The 16,695-nt window shown below is 40.7% G+C and overlaps 1 protein-coding gene across 13 annotated transcripts; it reads left to right on the forward strand.

The window, feature by feature from the left end:
- Positions 1-95: 95 nt before the first annotated feature.
- Positions 96-16,641, forward strand: mak (male germ cell-associated kinase). 13 transcript variants are annotated; one of them, XM_035414199.1, is made up of 16 exons: positions 96-271; positions 3,255-3,523; positions 4,887-4,941; positions 5,176-5,297; positions 5,763-5,842; positions 7,675-7,807; positions 8,282-8,453; positions 8,932-9,099; positions 9,428-9,748; positions 10,300-10,484; positions 10,596-10,738; positions 11,356-11,490; positions 12,474-12,548; positions 13,219-13,332; positions 13,689-13,784; positions 15,034-16,641. In XM_035414199.1, exons 2-16 carry the CDS (start codon positions 3,423-3,425, stop codon positions 15,192-15,194), a joined length of 2,061 nt encoding a protein of 686 aa, XP_035270090.1. In that variant the 5' UTR covers positions 96-271; positions 3,255-3,422; the 3' UTR covers positions 15,195-16,641. The 13 variants fall into 13 exon arrangements, with proteins under 13 accessions (XP_035270090.1, XP_035270089.1, XP_035270102.1 ...); XM_035414198.1 differs by lacking the exon at positions 5,763-5,842 and adding an exon at positions 6,799-6,881; XM_035414211.1 differs by lacking the exon at positions 13,689-13,784.
- The last annotated feature ends 54 nt before the right edge of the window (positions 16,642-16,695 follow it).

Consider the following 16,695-nt stretch of genomic DNA (forward strand, 5'->3'; position numbering starts at 1 on the left):
ATTTTTGCCTTTAAATATTTCCAGTTTTTTTGCGTCTGTTGGGCAACACATTGCACGTGGGAGAAGCTGAGTATGGCATTTTCTCCGTGAGGTACCACAAGCCATTGCGTTTGGCAACTCTGGTGGAGTCTTCGTTGCTAAGGGGAAAGAGTCACACACAACCATAATATTATTGCAACTGGAGGGAGAACTGCGGTATTTTTATCAGAGCCAGTCAGTACTGGCCTCACAGATAACGGTAGAACTTTTGGAGAAAAACGACGAATTGACGGTAAGTGTACCGCAAGAAGGCGAATGAAAGATAGACGACAGGCCATTCGCATAAATTAGTATAACGTTACTGTATAGCTAGATACTGGTGTCTTGCTAATGTGTTACTACTACAACTAGACTAGCCTCAATATTACCTTAACGTTATGCTTTATTGCGGATTCTGCTTTGCTGTCCTGTTTGTGAAATAAATTTAAACGTGTCAGATTGTGAGTCATCTCATATTTTGTAATTAACGATAATCGTCATTAGCATTTTCATTATTATAAAATTTTACTCATTAATTTTATTAATAGCAAGCTAACTGGTTAGTTAGCTAATGTAAGCAACCTATTGCATGTTGATTAAACTGAGTGTTGTTGACAAGAATGACTATTTAACCAACTTGTTAGCTATCGACTAAGTTAGCTAGGCTAAATCTGTCTTGTCGCTTCTTTAGTTTGCTGGCTAGTTCTCTTGAATAATCTGATTTTAAATTGATCTCATGGGTTTTCTAAATTGCTGCATATTTCATGTGCTGTCAGAAGCTAAGCCGAGATGGTTGCCAATTCAGTTTTTTTGGTTCCTTGTTCTTGCAAGATAGCTATTTTGATTTTCTTCTAGATTGCTACCTCTCCGTGTTAACTAGCCTGCAGTACGTTGGCTACCCTCTTTAGCTAGTTACAGTACTATCAGCGAATTGAACATTACTGTAGCTAGTACGTTAACGTTATACATCAACATTTTGCTATATAATGGTTGTGGATGACAATGATATAAAAAGTGATTCAGGTTAATTCAGTGTTGTTAACATGTGAAGTACGTTATTGCATACAGAATAAAACACTTTATTTTGCAAATAATCTAGCATAATTTTGATGAAAATAAACCGATGTACTCATATCTTTAATATAATCCGATTTCCTAAATAACCATTAACAGTTAAAGTTTAAAAGATTAATAATTTCTTGAGGACAAAATGAATCCGTTTCTCTTAAATCACAATGACAGGTGAGGAAGAGGATGAAGGTTTACAGATGAGTGGTCTGTGAAACTCCCTGGTAAAGGGAGGTGTAGTGTTTGCTGTCAACTTATCTTTTATGCGCATCTGATTTGCCTTGTTGAAAATCAACAAATTTCTTAATTCCTCCCAATCTCCCTCTCAAACAGATTAAAATAAAATAAAACAAAGCAAACAAGCACAATCTGTTAGATGTACAGAAGTGATGGTCTAGCCTGTAGTCTGCAGCTTGTTTCAGGAAACACAAAACACATTGTTTTATAGTTATATAGTTTACACCATGCATCATGTTTGATATTACATATTAATAATACCGAATGAATCACTGTATTCTGTAATGAAGCATGCCCCAAGAGAAAGAGATGCTTGCGTAGCACACCAGCACATAGCCTACATACAGGTATGGAAACTAGCTTTGTTCTGTAAGTAGTGAAATATGGAAGTCAGGGGAGGCAAAATTATTATGCCATGTTCTCCCACATAACCTAATTCATGCACACATTTAACTGATGCTTTGTCTTTATTCACTACTGCTGCAAAGAACTCTCTTTTTTTTTTTTTTTTGCATCTAAGCATTATTTACAAGAGTATACCAGATTTATTATAGACTACATTTATATCTCCCGCTTGTATTTCCCCAGGAAATAAATGGTTTATTATGAGGTATTTTATCAACAAAATGTTGAATGAATGAATGAATGAATGAATGAATGACATTTCTCATGCATACAACAGCTTCAGGAATACATCAAGTTAAGGAGCACTCTGGATGCTCACATGGGCCATTACACTTCACTTATTCCAATACCGGTTTGAAATGTTGCCAATTTGGCTTGTAGCGGGAACATAGATTTGTCAATATTAATGGCAACATTGATTGGTGTTGCCTTTAGTGTTCAAACAGAACAGGACTTTTCTGTATATTACTGAGGATGTTTTTAGGAAAAAAGATGGTCAATGAATGTGAAGCATGCTGATGTCAATTACTCAGGGCCAAAAAAACCACACCATCCTGTGAGCTCATCCATGTATACATAGAGACATTTGGACTTTGGCTTCCAGTCCAGTTCAGAGGTTTTACATGCACTGATTATAATTCTGAAGTGAATGAATACGACGCCACAAAATGTGTGATTATTGTTTTCTGTTAAATAATAGACTATTTCTGAGCAGACATGTAATAAGGCTAAATTGCAGACATGGCAGATCAAATAAAAGGTGATACAAAGATAAGATAAAAGCTGAAGATAACACAAGGTAACAGATGGTTTTTGGGTTGTTATAACCTTGACCACACCGAGGCATGGCTAAATCTGGGCTGGTGTGAATGCTTTATAGGCTGATAAAAATGAGGATCAGGAAACTGAACATGATATTCAATTGCTGCTTATCAAGCTGATAAAGTAGTAATATTACCCAGAGTAGCTTCTATCGGTGAACAAATCAGTATACAAAGCACCAGAATTGATGTACAGCACTGTTCTACTAACATATTTATGGCTGTTGTTAGAGTCTTAGAACTAAAAAAAACCCATTGTGGTTAACAGCCACAGATGTTAAATTCAAATCAGCTCCACCTCAACTTTAACCCAAATAGACAGTGAATGAGATTGAGAGGCAACGAGTGGTCTCAAGTGTCATGGCTAAGTGGGATCCTATTTGTACCTTGGTGAACCTAATTACTCAAACCTGTATTATATCCCTGGCCAGCACTTGAGACTGAGGCCTGTCAGTGCAGGCTTAATGCTCTTCCCTTTTACATCATACTATACGAGCAGGGACGCCTGATTTTATTCATGCCCATCTGTCTCTCAGAGAGCACTTCTGCTGTTATGCAACGGCATTTTCCAACAGAGATGAGCAGAGCCTCTAATACAAGCTGCAGTTTGGGATTACTCTCTGCCTGATTAACTGGTTCTGGTCTGTGAATATTTCGAAAGGGCACAGGTTTATTCTGAGGACATTTCTTGTGTCGTTTGTGAAGGCGCGTGGAGATGGAGCGTGAGCTGTCGCTGACCTCAGCGAGGGTCTGTTAGGATACGCGGTGGCCGGTGCGGATGGAGACCTGCCCCTGGAGTCCCCGCTCTGCGTGACCGCTGTTAGCAGGTGTCCGCATGCTATATCCCACCGAGGGAGGATTAACCCCGGGAGGATGAATCGCTACACTACGCTCAAGCAGCTGGGCGATGGCACATATGGCAGTGTGCTCATGGGAAAAAGCAATGAGTCAGGGGAGCTTGTGGCTATCAAAAGGTAAGTGTCCCCTTTCCCACAAGAGGCTATTTCTCCTGCTCCACATGGTCTTTAACTTAAATGGTATAGCAGGGAACGTATTTCTCAAAGCTGTCTGTCTCAGACTGAGGGTAAATGGCTTTATTATTTAAATGCAGACAGCCCTTGTCTGTCTTCACTGTTGCACTCTTTCTCTGTAGGTGGCTGTACACACAGCTTAATTTTCAGCACATCAGCAAATAAAATGAATAAGGGTTCCATATTCAGCCACATGCAAGCTGCTGGCAGTAAAATAAGCTGCAGGCATAATCAAACCCACTCAAATCCCACCACCATTGCTTTCTGGGGCACTGTTGTAGTGAAACAAGGGGCCTGTGTTATGAAGAGCTTTTCTGAGAAATGAGAATAACTTGGAAATGGCATTTGCTCAAGCAATCCTGGTTTGTCACTACTAGCCAGCGATCAGTGCATTTCAAATCAACAGCATGCTTCTTCCCTGAGCAGGCCTACGTAAGGCTTATTTACGATTCTCACGCGTCTGACAGGGAAAACGCCGAGTGAATTTTAACTCGCGTACGGGCAGGATGGTGACGGGTCGTTGGTCGTGTTCTCTGTCTCGCTCCCTTCGCTAAGCAATGCCGGCTTACATGCGTGTTTTCGTCAAGGCGCGTAAATTATGGATGCGGAACAGAGGCTGCCCCGGCTGTGTTTGTAAACGGTAGTCGCGTAAAGCGATACCTTTCTTCGATGATAGTGAAAGTGGAGAGTGTCGTGTTGCCCCCTTTTCCGCGCGAGCGGTTGCCCTGGAGGACATTATCTGCATGTCCTGTTCCTGTAAATCATGTATGTTTCAAGACATGCATTATATCAGGAATGATAAGGGTCTAATTGATTGCTCATTGCTGTTTGTATTTTCTTAATGTGGTATGTAGGACTTGCATGTGGGTATAGGATAAGTACAGATGATTAGCCATGTAATTCACGTGAGTATTCATCTGAAGCGAAGTAGCCTAATCATTTTAAATGTATAAATTGAAATAGAAATGGTTTTTTTTAGTAATGTAGTCTGCTGTGTTCAGAGTGACCTCCAGGTTCAAAGGTCATACATTTGACATTAAATATGGGCTTACTATTAGATTAAATCAAAGTAAATGCAACATAACTCATTTTAGCGTTATATCAATTTAATGTTCATAAAACTACCGCATCTGTGTAATCTGCTGTATTTATTTGCTCAGTTTTTACAGAACTGATTTTGTTATCTAAGTGCTCTAAACACTGCAAGTGCTGGCCAGATGGTGTGGTGTGAAAAAGGCTCATGCTGATCTAAATTCACAGAAGAGGATGATTTCTTTATAGTTATATGCTGGTGTTTATATCGCAGAATGAAGAGAAAGTTTTATTCTTGGGAAGAATGCATGAACTTGAGAGAAGTCAAGGTAAGAGCTGTGCATACTCATCCATAGAACTTTAGAACATTTTGAAGCACTTTTCAGAATATCAGAATAATTGAGTATTATTTTAATTATGATATCACAAGTATTTAGGTGAAATGATTGTGGCATTGATGATTCTTTATTTTTTGCTAATATTAATGTAAAAATCTTAGTTTTTATTTTGATTGTGTTAAATTTCTGTTTTAAGCTGAGCTATCAAGGTATGTTTGCTTATAGTCACTCAAGAAGCTGAATCACGCCAATGTTGTGAAACTAAAGGAAGTTATCAGGGAGAATGACCACCTTTACTTCGTCTTTGAATACATGAAAGAGAATCTCTACCAGCTTATGAAAGACAGGTAAGGGTTTTGGTATTTAAAAAAAAAAAAAAGAAAATCCTCCATTGTACTCTCCCCAAGTTAATTGTTGGTGTGTTGTGTGTTAAATGGCAACTAGAGTTTTTCTATTCCAGAATCACATCACAAAGATGCGATTGAACTAGCCAAGAAATCTTAAATCACCATTGATGTCCAACTAAACATTCAAGTATTTCAGGTATCAAGTATTTTCAAATACTTGACTCCCTTTTCCATCAGACTTCAGATTAACGATAGCATGTGGTTGTATATCTGAGATTTACAACAGCTATTTTTTAGTGAACTGTGAATATCCTATATATGGTTTTCAGTAAGAATCAGGGAAAAAAATGCTTGCATGAATGTACTTGCACGAGTTGTTTTTCATGCTGTTGTTCTGAAAAATAAACATGACCAACACATTGAACAGGTTTTGACGGTTATGATGTATTGGTTCTTCAATTGCAGAAGCAAGTTGTTCCCTGAATCAGTCATCAGAAACATTACCTATCAGATATTACAGGGGCTTTCATTTGTCCATGAACATGGTAGGTCTTTATTTCAGGCCTGCAGTGTCGTCCCACCCAAAGAACAAGAATAACTGAGTGTGCACTACATTAACAAAGTACAGCCTATACTTTTCTAAAAATACTCAGCTGCAGAGGGAATTTCAGGCCATAGATGATTCAATTGGGCAAACCATTGGGCTTGCGAGATGAGTTTATCTGAATTGCTTGGTTGTCTCAAAGTTTAAAGGTGTATGTTCGTGATTTAAAAGCTGTGATTAGATCAGTGGTAACCAACCCAGTTCCCAAAGTTTTACCATCCTGTTGGTTTTAATTTCTACCCTAATTTGGCACGCCTGACTACTAATTAGCAGCTCAACGAGATCTCTCTGTGTTGAATGAGCTTTGTTGGAGTTGGAATGAAAACTTACATGAGAGTAGATCTCCAGGAACTGGGTTGTTTACCACTGGATTAGATGGACATTGCCTGTTCATCACCTGACTGCTACTGCTTAACTATTTGCATTGTCACTGATTGGATACACATGAAGTACACATAATTGTTAAGGTGCGTTTCACTTCACTCTTATATGAAAAGGCAAAGAACGACCAAATCTGTTGTTATACAACAAGCATTTCAGTTGTGTGTAGGAGTTCCAGCCTTAGGTATGTAATCAGTAATTTTTGTTCATTGGGATGGATGTGAATCCTAGCGCCGACCTTAAGCTCATAATCTGCTGCCTGCGACAAATGACTGTTTGTCTCTTCCGTGAAAATGAAAGAAGCGGGGAATTAGAAGTGGATGGCTCTATTTCCTGCCCAGCTGGCGGATGATTGCAGCGCATGACTCATCCCGTACGGCTGGGCTGGTGCGATCCGTAATTAATGCGGACGGCCGGGCCGCCACACACTCTGTCAGCCGCATGTCCTCTCTGAAATCACCTTCCTCATCCTCTTCTCTCTCCTTCCTGTTTGTTCGTCCACACCTCCGCTGCCAGGGAAAATAAGCTGTTCAGTGAACATGAAATTAGGAACATCATGTTCCAGGTGCTGTCTGGCTTGGCCTTTGTGCACAAGCATGGTAAGACTTCTTCTGGCTCTACTCTCTTCCCCTCTGTCGCTGCGTATGATGAGCATTGCACTATTGCCGTCATCATTATACCCTAGTCTATGTCTCTTCGCATCTTTGAAGACCTTTTCCTCATCTAGATTTGTTGAGCTTGCTTTACCAGGGTATGAAAAGTCCAGGTGTCATACAGTAAAAGCCCTGCCGTGTATCTCTTCCACCCATGAAGCCAGCTGATTTCACTAATTAGTTCTACTTCCTGGCTGAAGAAATGTGCTAATTAGCAAACCCAGGTGATTAGAATTATATACTGGGGACCTTTACTTTCTGAGCCTGGATTTTCCACCTCTGGCTCCTAGTATTGTGTTCATTCAGACAGTATGTTTGGCTGTTGAAATTATTTTGAGGATATTTATGTGGAATATCATCACTTATCCTCCATGATAATAACAATTCAAACACAGATGTATATCATATCCACTTGTATTAGCTGAATATATTATTTATATTAGTAAATTCATAGAAGATGAAACTCTTAGAAGGTGTTGTCTTATGCAACGCATGCACCATGTTGTAATATGCAAGTTACCAGATTTAACACTACCGATTCCTTAATGCATTGTATGTCTATCAGTTGTATTTACATGAAACAATTTCCTTGAGCTATGTCTTTTTTTTAGTGCTTATTAAACAACACTAGGGACTGTTTAATTGAAATGTACATTCAGAAATGTATCTGTTAAAAGAAGTCAGTTCTGTTAAAATATGTATATACAGTTTCGCACATGACCATATGACGCTCCCTTAGGATTTTTCCATCGAGATATGAAGCCAGAGAACCTCCTGTGCATGGGCCCGGAGCTGGTGAAAATAGCGGACTTTGGGCTGGCGAGGGAGATTCGCTCTCGTCCGCCATACACAGACTATGTCTCCACGAGATGGTAAGGGACCGGCTCAAGCCAATGAAAACCGTTGGCGCCCATGTCGAATAAGCAGATATTCAAACACTGCTACCTGAACAGTTAAACTGGAATATTTTCCCTGGAAAGGGATATATTCCCTGTTTCCGTTGTATTTTGTAAAGCTGGAATGGTCGCATTATCGAAAATGCGGACTTTCAGAAGTACCCAGTGTAAATGCTATGCCATGCTGCAATATTGGGCTCCTCAGCTCAGCGATAATGATAGGATTACTCTTCGTCTTCATGCATCTCCAACACTCACCTTTAGCAATTGCATTCTTATCACAAAGATTGCCATCTAATCACTCACCCTGAGTAATCAGATGATAAAGCTGACTGACTTTGATATTGCTCCACTTCTCATAAATGGAAGAGCATCTGATCAGAAATCTGAACGTCTGCCCTCCCCTTGGCAGAAGTGTATGAGCAGAGTGCCTCGGGTGTGTCTCCCCAGGTACCGAGCTCCAGAAGTGCTCCTGAGGTCCTCTGCCTACAGCTCGCCCATCGACATGTGGGCCGTGGGCTGCATCATGGCCGAGCTCTACACCCTCCGGCCTCTGTTTCCCGGCAACAGCGAAGTGGACGAGATCTTCAAGATCTGCCAGGTCCTTGGGACAGTGAAGAAGGTCAGTGACCAGCAGGATGCTTCTGAGCTGACAAAGATGAGTGTCAGTTTGCAGGACTCATTGGGTTGGAATGTGATTGTGGTTTTTTTTGCTATCATTCAAACAAAAATGTTTGATTATGAGGTGTTTGATGAGAGATAAGGATGATGGATAAAGATTACTCAGCCTTAATATTAAAAAAACATTGTACTGTAAGCCTGTTCACTTTGTGTGTTTTTACACTCATATTTGACTTTTGTTTTTTGACCAGTATTGGTGGTTGTGTTCTGATTTTGGTCAGTTACTAATTCACTCACTTCCTCTGCAGCAAGCTGTGGTACATTTTTCTACAACTAGATGCAAAAAAAGCCCTCAAAGTCATTCCAGTCGCTGTCCCAAATGGTGCCCATTCAATTGTAGTCATTTGGAGAGTCAGATCACTGTCTACACCTAAAGATCCACATTATGACAATGCTGATTGTATTTCCCCCTACAACAGAATGACTGGCCTGAAGGCTACCAGCTTGCCTCCGCTATGGACTTCCGCTTCCCTCAGTGTGTTCCCACCAACCTGAAAACGCTGATCCCCAATGCCAGCGACGAGGCCATAACACTAATGAAGGACATGCTGCAGTGGGACCCCAAGAAGAGACCCACAGCAGTGCAGGTACAATGTCCAACTCTGATTCGGGCACGCTCACCCTGACCGGCACACTGCAGTAGATGATGAATGTAATGCCCAACATTATGATATGAGCTCTACTGCTTTGATCAAGTGCAGCAGAATGATTATATTAGACAGATTGTCTCGTGATGTGATAAAGAATACTTAATTTCCATGAAAGGTTTTGTATTTTGTGAACAATTAATAATGAATTAACAAGACACTTTCTGGACACCCAAAGTCCTGTAGGAAGAATTAAAAACAGCCCCCTGGACTGCCTTCTGGGCGCTGTCCTTCATCAGTTAAAAAGGAGCTGTTTGGTACATTTCAGGCCCTGAGATACCCTTACTTTCAAGTGGGGCAGGTGCTGGGCCCCCCCTCCCAGCACCAGGAGCAGCAGAGGACCCAGGCGAAGACGGCCCAGGCCGTGGCTTCCAAGCCCCTCTCCCTGTGCAGGACGGACCTGCAGTCGGCCTCCGAGCCCGTGCTGAAGCTCCAGGCCGAGACTCTGGACGGAGACCACCACCAGCACCAGCACCACCCCCTGCAGCAGATCCCGCTGCCCCAGGTCTTCGCTAAGACAGCCCCGCAGACAGACAGCTACAAGCAGGAGCCCTTTGTGCGGCACTGCTTCAACAGCAACTCGCTGCCGGTGAGCTGCGTGACACCAGGTTGGCTAACTCTGGCTAACGCTGGCTAACAGGCTAACGACCCTGGCGCTGAGAACAAACTCTGCATGGCTCATGTGCAGTTGACCACATGTTGTATGTGTACCATCTGTGCAGACTTACTAGACAGGGCAGGCATCCTGTGTAACCTCCGTTCTTATGTCTGGCAGAAATCATATCTGAACGAGGGCCTCGTGTTTAAGTGTAAATGTAGAATAATTACAGTGACTTTAAATTAATTATTAAATGTTAAAATTCCAGTACATCTCTTTTGAATTCACTCTAATTCACGTGTCCAGCATAGTCATTCCGTATGTATGATGTACAGCCTTCTCTATATACAACTCACACCATGCCATACTATAATCAAGAAGAAAAGAAGTTAGTTTGCATCTTCTCTCACTCAGAGCATTTATTACTTATTATTTATCTTGCCTGTTGGCTGTTGATCAGTAGTAAATGTCTAGTAAATGTACTTTCATAGCAGTGTACGCTGTGTAAACGTGCTGATGGGAGATGTTTCTCTGTGTGACAGAGACACGCTCCTGGGGGGAACGAGAACAGCCTGTTGGGCATGAGGAGCGGGCGGAGGCGATGGGGGCAGACCACTGTCAAAACCTCCGACAGCTGGGACCGGTTGGACGAATCCGAAATCTCGTACTCCAAGAGACCCAGCATAGGGTCTCTGAAAGAGAAAGCCAGAGAGGATTCCGTCTGTCGGCGAGTTTGAACCCTTCTGAATGTCCCCCTTCTCTCCGTAACGGTGACGCACGGACACGTACCCTTCGTGGTTTGAGTAAAGGTTTTCTTTGGGTTTATCGTGTCTCTCAGGCCCTCGGAGCCGAAGCCAGTCGGTGTCTACAGCGCCGTGACCAAGTTACCGAGCGATAGCGACGCGAACCGGATCGACCTGGGTCTGCCCGGCTCTACGTCCGCCAAACAGCACTACTTTCGACAGTCGAGATATCTCCCTGGTAAGAGCATTGTGTGGAGCTTTCAGTGCCTCTTGCTTATGCATCACCGCGATGAGGTTGTGGACCATATGAATAATGGTTATGAAGAAGTAATCATTTCAGCAGCACACCTTTCCTGTCAGATTAGACCAATTTTGCCTCTAATCTGCTCGTCTGTGCCTGTTAGTGAATTTTGTGGAATGTTCAGTGGTAATGATGTAAATCTGATTTCATCCCTGAAGAATTATTTCAACATTTTCAGAAGTGGAAAGTCCCTGGGTCAGAAAATAAATGTCCTGTGTTGTGTTTCTTCCACCCATGAACTCGGCCAGCTGATTTCACTAATTATCTCTACCACCTGGCTGAATAATTGTGCCAATTAGCAAATCCAGGTAATTGGAACAAAATACTGGGGAGGACTTTTACTTTCGGAACCTGGATTTTCCACCTCTGGCTTTACCCTAATATTGTGTTCATTGAGACACTTGGTATACTTGGCTACTGAAGAGAACAGAAAGCCCAGGGGAACGGTTATGGCCTAGATTTCTTTTTCCTAGTAGGTTAATTAATTGTGTCCCTGCACTGCCTTCCCGCACATACGTGTCTGTGTAGATCTTTGAGCTTCCTGTTTCTTTCAGGGGTGAATCCCAAGAGCACGCCTTTAGTTGTGAACAAGCAGCCAAGCAGAGATCTATGGGACAGCTCTGTGGCTTTAATACATAAGCCTCACGAACACGTTGGGGCTGGGCTGTCTGTTACCAGGATCAATGCAGGTAATTCCTTGTGAAAACTGAAAGTGTTTTTTGTATGTTTACTTGTGTCCAAATTGGTAAGTTGTGCCAGTTGCTCTTGGTTAACCATGAAGATGATAATGTTTGATCATTTAATGTGGTCCATATGCAAAGGCATCAATTCTTTTCACAGCATTTGGAAGAAACCTGTGTCACATTAGATGGTATGATCCATCTTACTGAAAACTAATGAGCTCTTTGCTTTTTCTAGTAAAGCATTTTTTAAATAGCCATGCGTTATTAAATGAATGCTCATTTTTTATTAAACCAGACAATTAATATATATTTGTCTGGTTTAGATAAGCAATTAGCATGCTACTTCACCAAGTATATTTTGTCATATGCCATTCTTGCCATGTAAAGTGCATTTTTGGTTTCTTTTTTCATAGTGTTTTGCAGTTAACCTCAGAAGTCACGTCCTTACTTAAAATCCACTTGTTCGTGTGTCTTCAATATCGCACATTACAAATGGCACATGCATGACACTTGGCACTGAATTTTCCAATGCATCATTGGTCTTTAATACTGCTTCAGAACAAAGCGCAGTTTTAGGCAAGCTTAAATTACAGGCCCTGGCATGCAGAAGCCACTCTATTATTCATTTGCTCTATTGACCACCACACAAAAAGCATATCTCGACTTCCCTTGATTCTTAATTCATGAGATCAGGGCAGTATTAAGACAGCAGCTGAAGATTGAGTGTCCCCTCAGACTGCTGTCTAAGATGCCTTACAATCAGGATCTCAATCAAAGTCAGATTTTGTTAAGAGGGCATCCTTTCTGTATCCTGTTCTTCATCTCCATTCATTCATTTTCCAGTCAACATTTAATCAGCTAGCCCAGTTCTGGTGGGGTCATGCTTCTTTGTTTTTTTTTTTTTTCTTCTTTGCATGCTTTCACTTAATTTGGTCTTTTCTTTTGCCTGCCTCTCCATTTCTGCTGTTGTTCCTTTTCCGTGGAAACAGAGGAAAGTGTCCCCAGCCCCTCAGGCATGCCTCTTCTTAAAGAAAAGACACTTGACAAAGTAGAGCAGTCCAGAGGTACTTTGTGTTTTATTTATGTGGGGGTGTCAGTCTAGTGCAGTGGTTAGGGAACTGGGCTTGAATCTCAGGGGTCACAGGTTCACAGTCACAGTGTGCCATATTAGGTTCATCCCATGACTTCCAGCTGTACCCTTGAGGAAGGTACTTAACCGAAATTGCTTCAGTAAATATCCAGCTGTACAAATTGATTTTATGTAAAAATACAAGCTGTGTAAATCACTCTGGATAAGAGAATCTGCCAGATGCATACATTTTATTATTTTGAGAAAATGTTTGTTTTTAACACTGATTATTTGTTTCGTAACCTGTGATTGCATTTAATCTTTGATCTGCATATAATTTCCCAGCATGCTTTTTTTGTTTCAACTCAACTATTGGTCAAGTAATGCTATCTGAACCTTGCACAAAGCAGGTTCAAACACATCTGTTTTAATTAATATATGAATTAGCCCAGGTAACTAGGGCTCAGCTGGAAGTAAAATTGCAGGTCCCACAGGACCAGGAATGGAAATAGAATGAGTCATTTCAAAGAGGCAGTGACCAATAAAGGTGATGCTTAGATGCGAAGACCTGGCTTGTTTTGAATATGTCTAATGACTTTTGCGGTAAATAGTTCATCACCTTTGTCATTTAACATGGCTTTCTTGGTTGGGTTTTCACTTCATAGGAAACTTTGGAACAAACTACCCTACTGGAGGGTATATTCCGTCCTTTCAAAAGAAAGAGGTTGGATCGGCAGGACAAAGGATCCATCTTGCACCCCTAGAAGGCCAGTCTGCAAGTAAGTTGCCATTTTGAGTGTAAGGAACTGTAGTCATTTATAGTTTTTGCATTGCTGTTGAGTGCTTCCCAGTCATTCTGTATCATTCCTAGTACTGTGTCACGATAAACAACTGGTAACCATTGCTACAGCACATAGATGTTGCTTAGCCTCATTTCTGTATGGTTCAGACTACTCTAGCAAAAGCAGTCAGCCAATGTTTCATTCAAAACCTGCCTCTGACAATATGCAAGACATGGCCAGAACAATTCATTATTAATCTTGGTTAACACTGAACGTTCTTGTCTTTCACTACCTGCCGTTCCTGACTACTTTCCTTTCTGCACTAACCCCCGTTTCTGTTTTCTCACTCTTAGTGGACCTTTCTCCCACAGCTGATCTTAGAAATGACAAACTGAGCCCATCAAAACTAAAGTCCCCTGTCAATAAAGCCTTGATTGAAAGAAATGAAGGTAATGTGGCAAGAAGACTTTCTACACAGTCAGAAAGCAAATGCAGGCCTAATTCTATTATGTCTAGGTACATTTTACTTTGCTAGTAGCATTTAACCTTACTAAATGTATTTTTTGTTTAGTGCAGTGTTAAGTGGCAGTTAAAATGATATGCTTGTAGTCCACATGGCACTGTTTTTTGTCTTAGGAAAGTTCCGTCTGATGGGAATGCATTTCGCACATGCCCAGTAAAGTCACTTTGATCAGAATGTTAAATTGTACGAGTTGTGTGACATTGCTGAAGATTTGGTTGTGTGTTGTTGGATGTCTGTGGAAGCTGAGGCTTTAACTGAGTTCAGTAGTTAGGCACATGAATAAAATAAGAGAGCAGGAGATACAGTGTGTGACTGAAGAACTATCCGCAGGGCCACAGACTACAGTGTGTTCTAGGGGAATGCTTTCACTTCAGTTAACATAGTGTTCAGTGATTTGTCATAGTAATAGATATTATGGTGTTAGGTTACAGGATGCTGTAGCAGCAGTGCTAATTTCGCTGAAGTAGTGTTATGACAATCACATGAATACTACATATAAATAGCATTTTGAGTTCATGTTGCTTTCCAGTGGATGTTCTCTTTACGCCTGTTGAATGTGAAGCCCATTTAAAACTGAGGCAGGAAAAACTAAAGGAGCCAATATTCCCTGCTTATGTAGAGCCCGTGCCTTTGTGGCACCCATGTGTTGGAGGGGGCTGGACCTCGTCCAATGCGTTCTCACTTTCACATGCAGCAATTTCTCACCTGAAGTACAGCCAAGAGCACGCTGAGTGACATTCAGTCATTGCACTCCATACTCATGCTTGTTCTTACAGTGCTAGTTCCACTGTGTCAGAAATACCAAGACCAAGTCACAGCAACTTATACACTGGCAAATTGTCGACCAGATGACTACACATGGGCCCAGTTCTCCTTAATGGGCATTACTGCTACAATGACATGGTGTCAGCAGCACCTCAAGTGGGAACACAATGGAGCTAATGTCTTATTAATAATTTTAAACAGCAAAGTTATAAAAACTTTATACCAAGTATGTAATTTCTTAATGGAGCTAGAGATCTGACACTGCGTATCTGTTCTGTAATGGGTGTTCACTTCTGATTGGCAGCCTACACGACTGATACACCATTCATTCGTTAAAATTTAAATCGCCCTGCTTCATTTGCGAGTAAAATGGTCTCCAAAAAAATAAATCATCCTGTCTTTCCCTACAGAATATGAAGGGTGGAAGAGTAAGGGTTCCAGATCTCAAATCTCAGGAATGAGCTTGGCGACACATGGGAGAAACTCTGGCAACCTTCTGTCCAGCGCAAGGCCTATTCAGTCAGTGCACGGGAGGACAGACTGGGCAGCCAAATATGGAAGCCATCGGTAGCACAGCTATACGCTCACTGTTTAACTGTAGACATATCACACACAGGTGAAGTACAATATAGACACTGCACTACGCCAGGAAAACCTGATTCTGAGAGCTTTGTCTTGATGCCTCCAGGAATTGTTGCTATAAGAACGTACACTCAACAGAGTGCATGACGTGCTATGAAGTATATTGTATTTTCACATTGATTTTTTATTTTTTACACATGGGGCTATCAATTTAATTATATTTTAAACCTACTGACTTGAAAATCATGTCAGGTATATTTCTGTTACCAAGGTAGACTGCTATGCTATGCTATGCCTAAACATTAAAAACAGCAGGTGTAGCAAAGTCGGCTCAAATAGGCTCAAAAGTATGTTCCAAGCATACCAACACAAATTTAATTTCTTCAGCACATAGATGCACACATCAAACAGAATGAGATGTAAACCTTATTTTGGCATCATTTCATATTATTTTGTTAATAAGTTTGTGTCATTCGTCCACGTTCAATATTTTGGTTTTCTTTCCCGACCCCCCTCTGTATGAAATTCAAAAGTCATTTAGCACTTGGATAGAATTAGTTTCCAGATGATTGACATCTTTGCATATTAATTTAATAAACCATAACCAGGCAAGGTGAATATTTAAAAAAATGTTTTTGAAATGTGACCTAAGGTCTCTTAATTGAATACAATGTTATTACAGTAAATTCCTCAAATGTTACATTTTCTTAATGAAAAGACACAGACTCTATTTTTAAGTGCAGTTGTATGCCAATTTGACATGGGCAAAATGGATGGATTTCCTGTTTTTTCAGGATGAAATATAATTTTAATATCATTCAGCACTACCATGGTAGGATAACATCAAGCCACTGCGCTCCTTTCCCAGTGTGTGGTATTAAGTTTTTAATATTAGAAAGAATGCACAGGATCTGTTCCATTAAGTTCAATGTGTTGAATAACCTCAGGATTTCCTCAGTACAGTACAACTCTTATAATCCATTCAAACATTTGTAATTTTTGCACACAAAAAAAAGCTTAAGACTTCATAAGCAACTGCCAAACTCCAGCACTTTTCTGCTTTTAAATGTTTACTTTTCACTATAGAAAGTGGAATGGTAACCACCCATCAATTTTTAAAAATATATACACAACATCTAGATCCACACTCGTGCTTTGCAAATCTGATTGGCTCAGGGATTCCTAATGAGTCTTTGGGACTCTACATGTAAATATAAGCAAAGAGCTCTAGTTCAAAGTTCTTCTGTTCACTGTACCCCAGCACATTGATTATCTGATAATTGTTCTGTCTAGAGTAATCAGCTTGCTGTACTGCTGGCTTAAGAAATAAATGCCATTCATGTTTGCATTTAATTTTACACAGCCATATTTACAGAGGAAAGTTCCTTTTGTGTATTTATATTTATCTTGAATATTAAAATAACAATGGCCATAAATACTGGAGTTTGTTTTATGTGTGTATTGTACTGTACTGTTCAATCAGTCTTTAC

Source organism: Anguilla anguilla, chromosome 4 (genome assembly GCF_013347855.1).
Source record: "Anguilla anguilla isolate fAngAng1 chromosome 4, fAngAng1.pri, whole genome shotgun sequence".
Lineage (NCBI taxonomy): Eukaryota > Metazoa > Chordata > Actinopteri > Anguilliformes > Anguillidae > Anguilla > Anguilla anguilla.